The 11,732-nt window shown below is 28.0% G+C and overlaps 1 protein-coding gene across 2 annotated transcripts in view; it reads right to left on the bottom strand.

Annotated features, from left to right (window-relative positions):
• Positions 1-303: 303 nt before the first annotated feature.
• The window catches only part of LOC129960188 (protein O-GlcNAcase-like), a 56,433-nt gene continuing 45,004 nt past the window's right edge, over positions 304-11,732 (bottom strand). For both annotated transcript variants that reach the window (XM_056073406.1, XM_056073407.1), the window contains one exon: positions 304-10,018. In XM_056073406.1, the coding sequence (XP_055929381.1) occupies positions 9,882-10,018 (137 nt within the window). In that variant the 3' untranslated portion in view covers positions 304-9,881. The remainder of the gene's footprint in view (positions 10,019-11,732) is intronic.

Genomic DNA, 11,732 nt, shown 5'->3' with positions numbered 1-11,732 from the left:
GACACAAAGTTTCATGCCTTTATCTGTAAAAGTTTCTGAGATATTAAAATGCAAATTTATTGATTTAGGCCATTGTACCATATCTCTGACAGGTGTCAGAGCCAGACCTTCATTGTACTTTTCAAGAATAATTTACATAGCACAAAAATCGGAAAATAATAACATATTCTTCGAGATTTATAAAAAATTGCATTATTTTAAAACTACTTCGGAATATGCAATTCAATTCATCACTAGTAGCATTCAGACTTTTTGAAGTTGCTGGCAAAGATCTATAGAACATTAATCGCCACAAGTAATTCGTTTTTTTTTTTTTGTTTTTTTTTTTCGGTTTTAATGCCGATAAAAACTAACTGAATATGTCGGTAACCACTCAGTGTACTGCTGTACAAAATAGGACTAATCAATGAATTTTTTTAAGCTGCTACACCACACTTTCATACCCTCCAACATTTATTACCCAGTCGTCTTTAGTATTTTTTACCGATATATAACATAATATAAAAAAATTGTTAAATAAATGCATCCAAGCAATTTTAGTTAATTAAAACAAACATTTTCAAACATTACTCAAAATGATTTAACAAAACATTTATTACTGAATAAATATATAAATAAAATATTTTTAAAACATCACACTGTGCAATTTTTTTATGAAAGAAATTAACGCTATTTGTTAGACATTTACAATTTTTTTTTATTATTATTAAATAGAAAGCACTTTTCCTTTTTAAAGCCATGATTGCTCAGTTCAACATCATAACACGCTCCCACATATATTTTTGAAATGAGAAGCGACTCCAGTGTTTTTGTATTCATGCTGAAACAAGGTTCCGCTTTTTTTTTTTTTTTTTTTTTGTAATGCTAAAATTCTTTTACTGCTACTAGCATTGCTGTGAGCAAAGATTTGGAAAGAGGGTAGTTTCCGCGCTTTTTGCAGTTTCCCACTATGTATCCATAATTCATAAGTTTCATTTAATTTCTGTAGCTGATGGAAGGATGCACATTTATAGAAAATTGCCATTGGTGAGGAAACTGTAATACGAAGAATGAGTTATTATTCGAAAAGTGATCATTTTGAAGATTAATACTCCCTTGTTGCTTAAGACAAGATTCCCCAATCCAAATCTCACTTCTCAGAAAAGAATTATGTGACGTTAGCTGAAGTAGGAATCAACTGTGAAGTTCCAGAAATCGATCGTGTAATTGCCCATATAACTGCTGTAACAGTCCATAGACTCCATAAATGCTCTACGGATGCCAGTTATTAAAACAAAATATTCCCTACACTGCCGTTTTTGGAATGTTGAACTCTGAAATGACTGTTCTCGCTCCAGCATGAGGGTACTATATCACTTATATAAAGCCGTATCAATTGCCATATCATTAATATAACACTTCATTTCCCCTTCTTCTCCAGGGAAGTAAGATTCTAGTAGTTTGTTATCACAGTTAGAACGGTTTAATATTCTGTAAGAACACTTCCTGGAAAGGTTCCAAAATTCAATTCTTATTGTTTAAAAACTTATTATTCTTATTGCTTAAAAGTTTAGTTTATCATCCCTTCCTTATAAAGTCGAAGCAAATGCCGATCTTTCAAAGTGAATATTAAGCGTGATAAGCAAATTTCTTTCGAATAATACTGATTAGATAATGTACTATCAGACAAATATTTACATATGACAATTTTTCTGTATCGAATAAATTTGTATTCCTAAAGTAAATGCTTCCATCTGAATATGTGATTTAAAACTAATTAAAATTATGGCTCTAAATTTAAAAATAAGCCTATCTCAACAAATTTTATAAATAGAAATGTGAAATTTAATGAAAGGATGATTGTTAAGAAAACATTTTACTAATCGACTCTTTTACATTACGGGAGATGTACATTTTTTAACTATCAACACAGACGCGAAATTGCTTTTCACGTTATCTGATGTAATTTTGTAATTGGAAGTAAATGCCTAAATGCAATATTTAGGGGGAAGAGAAGCATGTTCCATCTTTTTGGGACACCCAGTATATATAAAATGTACAACTTAACATTTAATAATGAACAAAACTGCAGAAGATAACAAAAATACGCCAAACTTATAAATATAATATAAAAATAATACTAAATTACAAAACAGAAGATTAATATTAAGATGGAATCAAAATAGTGAAAAGTATTACTTGGAAAAATTCTTTGATTAAATGTTTTCTCTTAATATTAAAGCAATATATTTAGATCTTTTGTGTCATAAAAATAAATTATCTTATATATGATGGTGCAAATAATTAACACATACATATAATTCGATATTTTAATAGTAAAAAATGTAAGAACAAAACAATATTTTTAACCTTGCAAAATTTTGCAAAGGAACCACATCTCAGATGCATTTTCTTTTCCTAAATCTTATTTTAAAAACCTATTTAATGACACTGCAGACCAAATAATTATAATGTATATCAAAAGTCAAAATTATACATATACATAAATATGGATATTATATCATAACAAGTGAACATGTCACTAACAAATGAAAAACGTTAAAATTTTAGAAGTGCAATATGAATATGAATATACACAAATAACGGCTGTAAAAAAATGAACTACAAATTTTGTTTGAATTCAGATGGATAAATAAAAACTCCATTGTCACTGATTTTATAAATAATAATTTCATTGTCACTGATTTTATAAATAATAATTTCATTGTCACTAATTTAAGTAAAAGGTTGAAATAAATAAAACAAATAATGAATAACGAGCATGAAGTGAATATTTTTTACTGTAACATAATAGAAACATACATAATAGATATTTTTTACTGTAACATAATAGAAACATACATAATAGATAACATAATTAAGCTTAATTAAAGGGTCCCACTGCTTTTCACCAATGGCATTTTTAACAAAATTTGTGCCGTATTTGCAATCAAAATATCACAAAAACGATATACTTTTACCTGATGACCGAAAACTGTGTCATGTAGCTACAAATAAGCACTATGTAAGGGAAATTCTAGGAGAATTCCAAAATTATTATATAAGCACGATCATTTAACTAAAAAACGAGAGGAAAGGAAAACAAGATATATACATTCTGCAAATGTGAAGTAATTTAATTGCAATTATATTTCAATAATGCGAAATATAAGATTTAATAAAATTAACAGATATACTGAACATTCTTTACAGTATATGCATATTTGTTAGCAGAAATATCTGATGTTCGATTTATGCAATAAAAATGCTTTCAGCGAAGCACAAGATTTATGTATCATAACAAATTCCGTAACGGAAACCAAGAGACTTTCTATATAGGGTATTTATAAAATATAGGTAAGAATGAAACTGATATTTTTGCATAATATAAATATGCTTAAAAATCAATGAAAGATCAAATTATAATTTATCCAAATATGCATGTGCTGCTATAAACATATTCTAAATAATTCCTACGTAGTAATAATCTCTGTCAAGAATACAGATATTTTAATAGATTATTTTAGGGTATTTATGCATTTTTATACAAAAATACAAGAATGAAGAAAACACTCACACAAACTAAACAACTTCAATTTAGAAAGAAAAAAAAAGCACGTTTTTATAAAATATAGAACAAAAAGTTACACAAAATACCACAAACATTTCACATAGCATAAATCAATACAAATACAATTTCAGCAAACATAAAAAAAATATGCAAGAAAAACTAAAAATGCATCCATTTAGATAAAGCAGGATAAGAATTATATCTAGATCAATAACATAAATCACAAAATGGAGTTGTACTTTGAACCAGCTTAATAAATAGAACAAATAACTTAAAATGTATCGCGTTTAAAAATTTCAAATTTTTTATTTATTAGTTACTGCGAAGCAATTAGACACTGAAAAATTTTATTTTAAAGAATAAAAATCACATAATACAATGGTACATTTTGATATAGGATTTTGGGACCATGCAAGTTCATAAATTCTATTTACTGATAAAGTCTTCAACATAAAAGATTAAAAACATATGATATTACTGACCAATTTCTAAATTTAAAACAAAAACAAAAAAAAACGATTTTTTTTAAAAAAATGTTAAAATTTTTAGCATTTAATGTCCAATTTCAAAAACTTAATTTAATTCAGGAAGAAAACTAGGTTGAGGGCAATATCTAAACAGCTCTTTTGCCATAAATGGTATTACAAATGTTCAAGTTAAAGAATTTAAAGTCAGATATCCATATACTCTTTCAGAAATGAAACCCAAAATGCAGAGAAGACAAATGATGAAATTCTATATTGATAAGATTTGAAAACATGCCACATATACAATTTAAATTCATTCCCAGATAAAAAAATTAATTCAGAAATAAATTTAATGAGAAACTGGAAAATTTTACATTAATAAGACATGAAACACAACTTTCCATCTCAGATTTTTTTAGCTAACTGCTAAATTATTAGTATTTATCACTCACAGATGGCTGGTTCCCATAAACATCAAAAAGCAGTATACACTACTAACAATTACTAATATTTTTTTTTCTTATGGTAATGAGTACATGCATGTCAGATGTTTAGTAACATTTAAATTACAATGAGATATGAGGGAATGTATATAACTTCAACACCATATGTAAGCAAACTACTGAAATAAAATACATTTCAATATAAAAATATCATGCAACCAGTAAATTTACACAAATGTTTCCTATATTTTCTTCCTCTAGACATTTTTCTCCATATGAAAAATATGCATCATTTGAAATAATCAAAGACAATATTCTGTAAGTAAAACGAAATATAATAGAAGCCGATTTAATCGAAATAAAAGAGCTATCTATCAGGCGCTGACCACAAAGCAGAAACAGTACAACTGAAACAGCTTTGAACTTCATAAAGGCGTTGCAAATCTGTGCTTAAAGTAAAATCAGTGTCAAGTTCTTCCAAATAAGTAAGACTGTTCATACAGATCTTCAGACGTTTTCAAATCGCTCTTTTGGCACATTTAGTAAGTATTTACAAAAAAAAACTAATAAAGCAAAATTTTAATGCAAAAAATGGAAAATGGCATGCATCATACTACTTTTTAAGGAAAGTTATATCATTTATGCACCTTGTAAAACAAACTTTGAAATTTGTAACGAATTGCTTTCACATTTAGTCCATCCAAGATAATATTCACGAAACAATTCGTCTTTTATTTAATTAAAAATGGCATTATTCCAGAAGGTACTACTCATGAAAGTTACATACTTCCATAGAAAACACAATTTCGATTGCTACATCGAGTTCACATTTATAAAATTCAACAGCAATATCTGCATATTAAAGAAAGGTGCTGGGAAAAAAAAAAATCCAAACACATGAAAAAATTCAAGTATACGAATGTTGCAGCTTTCAAAGAACAATAAATTTTCCACTAAACAAAGATCATGAAAGTGTTTGTAAAAAGACTACAGAATATGAAAGTGTTTTTTTTTTTTTTTTTGTAGCATTGTACCTACATATAAAACGATATTTACAAACACTGCCTTTACCAACTAAGATGTTATTTGCAGGTATTGTCAAATTTAATATCCTTTCTGTTGCGAAAGTTTTTTTTTTTTTTTTTTTTTTTAACTTGAGAGTGTGCAATGTCACTTTGCACGATTGTTCAGCATTCCGTTGACTTTTGGTTTCCATTTATTCTGTTTTCAGGTTTAGGCTTTCCATCATTATATTTTAATTTATTGAGAGATAATATAATTACTAACCCTTCAGTGAAGAAATTATTTACCTGCGAGTTATCAACAAAATTTAAATTTCCAGAACAAAAGAATCGCATAACCAAAATATTCATTATCCAGAAAAGTAAACAATACGTTAAAATTGTCCGAGGCTAGAAATCAATAATTCATATGCTGGAATTTGTAAAAAACAGTCAACAAAATGCTAATTTTCATTGAGTACATGTTGAATTCACTGACATTAAAATTTTAAAAAACAATAGAGAATATTGTTTTTTTAATTATCTCCTATTAATTATCCATTTTAATATAATTTAATCAATTATTTTTAATTAATTATTAATTAAATACCTCCTTATAATGCAAGAACCACCCTATTGGATTCATCAGTAATCCAACAATTCACTATTTATAGCAAGTCTCAATTTTCTTATAGCCAAAACATGATTTTACATCTTTTTACAAATCAAAATAATTCTTCAACATAGTTAAAATAAATCCTATTCTCCTTCCCTCCTTCATACTTGCAAGTTTTCTAAATTAAAAAGTACAAACATACAACTCTAGAACCTGTAAAAATAACTTCTATAATAAAAAATAAAAAATTAACAGAATGTATAATATGTGTACATAATGTTTTACCCATAACTGGAGAATAACATGAGCATTTTGTCTTTAGAGACAGAACCAACAAAGAATCTTTAATCAGTAAGTGCAATACCTGGAAATAATACCTACGTAAAATTTATAGGATAAAGGACAGCTATAATGATAATTTAGCTAAATTTAACATGAAATTTTTGAATAATATCAACTGAGCAAAATATACAGATTAATTTGATATATTTTTTAGTGAAAATTAAAGAACTTCTGATTCTCTTGTTAAAATGAAATTAATATATCATGCTATATTACTTGAAACCAAAAAACATAAGCATGCTTTGGATAGAGGGTAATTTATAAATTTGATTTCCTCGGCTGATTTACTATTTTAGACGACTAGAGTAAATATGAAACGTAGAATATCGCTAAAACTTTTACAAACTTTTCAGGTGAAATTTTAGCATACAAATGAACGTTAATTAACAAGCGATTCAAAAGCAGACAAAATTGCTTTATCAATGACTTCAGTTGCATGTCTTTCTTACTGCATTAAGAAATTTACCAACTCGCATATGGCTGTATCTCTCGATTTTGATAAATTCTCATTTTAAAGAGAGTTCAATTAAAAGAATCTTATTATCTATTACCTCCTCAAATAGAAAAATTTGTCAAGATGAAATGGCAGTTGTTTTAAAATCAATTTCCATAAAATGAAAAACGATTTTTCCTGCATTTTGTTACAATGGAATAAAACCTTGTTTTATTATTACTACACATTACTTGTTTAATTTCAATGATAGTTTAGAAACTTATCACTGCAGGACCCAACAATATTTAAAACTTTTAAGAAAAACTCTCTTTGAGAGCATTATATGTTCCCAGTTTCAAACTTAGAAACACAGACAAATTTACCATTACACGTATATACACTTTTATATTTACAAGTCAAAGAAGCGACTTTGATAGCATTCAAAGCAGTTTTCTCAAAGCTCCAACTTATGACACAAACATACACAAAATGATAAATCAAAGCCCTTATCTTGGGTTAGAATGCATGCTTTATTCCAAAACTTTAAAATGGGTAACACATTTAACCCTGCTGTTCTGTTCGTATTAACTCCACGTACGTAGTGTTCGGGTCAATATGACCCGATTCAGAAAACTAACCTTTCTTGCAATAAATGACAGGTCCCATTTAAGAAATGGTTTAAGCAATAGTAATGTAAGTTTAAAAATAGATCTCATAATATAAAGTATCTACAAAAATAACAGAGAAATTTTCGAAATTGAAACTTGCCTTTATTTACAATTTGAACAGTAATACCTAACATGAAATTTTCAAATATGACTCTTACATTTGTGGCATAACATATTAGTTTTGTTGTCATTGCTTGATGGACAGAAATTGCACCTTGACTTCGGCACACAATAAAACATTCTTTGCTGATCCCGATGGTACGTTTTCCCTTTTTCTCTATATTTGTTTCACTATTCTTATTGAGTCCTCACTTCTTAGTAGATGTGGGCTTGCTTCAATGTGTGGGAAAATGAGCGATTTTACCAGTTCTTCCAAAAATAGCCTTCGTTTAGTCACTTTGTTTTCGTTCCATCGGCTATGCATTGACATCCATAGAACAAATGCATTGTAGGCAGAAGTATCAAGTATGTTATATAATACTATCATGGGCCAGAGATTTGGTTTTCTTTTACAAGCGTATGTATTTAAATTTTGATAAAAAGTATTCACAGCCCCTTTAGTTGAATTATAATCTAATATCATTAATTGTTTTTTGTCAGTTCTACTTCCAACTTCTTTGTCATGATGCAAATTGTTCATAAGAATAACGTTCCTGTTCTTTTTTGGGATGTAGTTTACAACTATTGAGTCTTCGTAAAATAAAATAATGAGCTGTTAACTTCTTTGTTTAGCATTTCTTCAGGAAGTTCTGATTTATCTTTTCTAATGGTGCCAAGCATAGTCATTTTCTGTTTTAGAAGAAGTTGTCCTAAGTTGCAAGATGTGAAAAGATTATCACATGTAATATTGTGTGCCGAATGCCCATAAGTAAGATTACACACTACTCGCATTCTCTGATTTTTCTCTGGCTTTAACCCTTGTTCTTTAGTGCAAATTTGTGTTTTCAATACATGCAAAGTTTTTACTACCACATGAATTTCTTATTTTGATCCCATATTTAGAGGCTTACTTGGTATATACTGTTTGAAAGGACATCGATCACGAAATCCTACTAATTATTCATCTACAGCAGGGGTGGCGAACCTTTATGGATCAACGTGCCATTTTTCTGAAGAAATGTCTAATGAGGTATACACGTGCCGTCAAATAATTTTGGCCTGTTATTTTTGGGAAGATAATAAAACTAAATACAAACAACTCAAAACTCTTTATTTACTACGAAAAAATACATTTTGCACTGTATAATAATAAAAGTTTTAGTTATACATGTAATTCAAATTAAAGTAGCATTTATGTGACTTCTGTTGTTGCAGATTAGATGACAAATAATTTATATAAGGATTGTAAGATGTTCAGAATGCACGCTGTATTGGAGTCATCTGCCAAACGGATTTTAAGCGAGTCTTTAATGTTATTCCTCTCTGAAAATGGCTCACAGTCATAGATGAAAATACGTTTAACACAGAATGAGCCAGCTTCTTCAAACAGTTAAATGTTTGAATCGAATTCCATGTTTCCGAAATTTCGTTACTGGCATTTCTACTTACTTGCTAACCTTTCTGTTTCAATCAATTCCAACTTTTTCCTGGTTTCAATAAATTTTTGAATCCACATTGAACTAGGCTGGAAATCAATCAGTTGCATTTCAAATTCTTCGATTTTCAACCAATCGAATTGGGACAAATTCAGTTTATCAAATGAAGTCACATGCAAGCCGTTTTGCAAACCGTTTTGATCGGCGGCGTGCTCAAAATATTGTGTCGCGTGCCATATCCCTGCTCTAGAAGTACATATTTATATTATTTACCAACGATGTCACGAAATTTCGTAAAAATATCCCAGTACTATATTTATTTTATGAACGTATAAATTTTATTTCGGGTCATATAGACCCGAACAGAACAGCAGGATTAATATATAAAATAAGAAATTAACCAGTAAGAGAAAGAAGCTCGTTTATTTTAATAATATAAAAGTATTCTAAAATAACAAAAGCTAGCTGAATTTATTTGAAAAATAATTTAGGGTGATAGTTACGGAATATAAAAAAAAGATTTGCATTTAGTGTCTACCAAGAGACCTATAAAACCAACACAAGGAATAACACTAACAGATCTCATTAAATACAAATACATAAGTAAATAAACTGTAAGTGTAAATAGGTAACTTAAAAAAAGTTGCACTTAAATATTCCATTCAGAAATGCCATCAGTTTGACAGCAATTTAATGTCCAACACTAAAGCATGACATATACGCAGGTTCTGAGATTGTCACTTCTTGAATTAACAAATTACATCATTAAACGGCTTCAACAGGCAAAGAAACACAAATAGTTGAAAACATTTAATTAGGTTAGAAGTTAAAATGTTCTTCCCATGTAAAAAACGTCTTCAACATGGAACCCAGGATGAGCTATTTCCAAAAATCCAAGTTTTGAAAAGAAATCTACAATATTTTTATCACCAACAGTCACATCCACAAAAACACCATGCGATCCTAAAAGAAAATATACGAATTTTATTAAGAAATGTTTAATTCCATAAAATTATATAGCAAGACTACAAAAAAGAAAAAAACATGCAAATAGAAAAAATGTAATAGGAAAAGGCAATCCAAAAGAGAAGTTTTCAAAAATACCAAAATTAATTTCATACAAAAAAAGGATGGAATATACAAAGCTGCAAAGAAAACGTATTTTGTTATATCTAAAATTAGAAAAAAGATCATACAATTACAACCAATCACATGGAAGACCATGCTACCATGTAACATCTATTCATTGGATGTTGCCCATTTTAACGTGAAATGAAGGCACAAAAGTTTAAGATATAAAATAAAATTGCACAATACATAATTATACTTTTTACATTATATGAAGAACAGAAGATATATATATATATTTTTCTTTGCCTCTGAAAGAGAATTTTAATAAGCTTAAGATGTACAGATTGGAGCAGAGTATGTCTCTAATAGTAATACCAGTTTATATCTCTTCTCTAACTTGCTGACAATTTGTATAAAATGGGATGGCTCATAATTTTGGATGACAGTATAAAATGAAAATTATCAGTTTCTCATGCAACACATCATTAGAAATAGCATCAAGTTGTTATAATGAAAAATTAGTATGAAAAATACATCATTTCTCAAAGCAGAAGCACTTCTAACAATCAATAAATGATGAAAAACTGTATTCTACAGACCATCAAAAACAATCTAATGATAACTACTCTTCTGAAATCTCAATTGCCAGATTATAAATGATAAATGAACTGCATCTTTTTTGTCACGAATTTTTAAGATAATTAGTAATAAATTCTTTAATAGAGATTAATGATACAGACATATCAGCTTTCCACAAAAGTGAGAATTTTTTCTGAAACTCTCTTATTTACAATACAAATGATATAAAAGAAACTTTCAGTTTTAAATGCTGATTTATATTTTTATTAGTTCACAGTGTACCAATACCTATAATTTTTAATTGAGTGAGCTATACTAAAATGAAAATTATTGGTACTATATATTAAATTAGAGATAGATGTATATTAACTGGAAACACAAACAACAAGTGTAATAAAAGAGTTTTACGAATTCTACCGACAATGTTCTGCACTTTCATGCTGAAAAATGAAGTATTCATTTATTTGTTGTAAACAATACATATTTGCATGAAAATCATCAAAATTTGCTCAGCTGAGTTCTTAAAGAATGAATTCATTAATTCACATTGTCAATGTCAAATGATGATTTAAATTCCAAATCTGCTCTAGTTTGAGTAAAAGTTTTTCCCAGTGATCTATCTCTTTATTTATTTATTTTACCTTATGTTCCTAATGGTAATTCTATTTCAAAAGCATATAAGAATTTTAATTAAATATTGTGAATATTTATTATTTTTCAAAATGCCTATTTTTTAAAATGAGTTTACTGTTTATGTTAATTATCTGTCATTTACATTATTAATTTTTTTTATTTAAACTTAATGGTAGTAATTAATAATATATTTATTTAGATTTACATATATTTCTGACTAATTTTCCCTGTTACAAGTTAACTAATGATTTTAGCATGTTAGTTAGCATTACTAGAATTTGGCAAAAAAAATACAGTTCAAACTCTAGTTTAAGTTTAAGATTCTCTGTGAAATTTCATGGTTATGGAAACTCAGAATTAAAGAATGAAAAATTTAAGAAGCTTTCTTATAGCA

The sequence above is a fragment of the Argiope bruennichi genome, chromosome X2 (assembly GCF_947563725.1).
Source record: "Argiope bruennichi chromosome X2, qqArgBrue1.1, whole genome shotgun sequence".
In the NCBI taxonomy this organism is placed as follows: domain Eukaryota; kingdom Metazoa; phylum Arthropoda; class Arachnida; order Araneae; family Araneidae; genus Argiope; species Argiope bruennichi.
The sequence above is the reverse complement of the archived record's forward strand: the minus strand, read 5'-3'. Positions and strand labels throughout refer to the sequence as shown.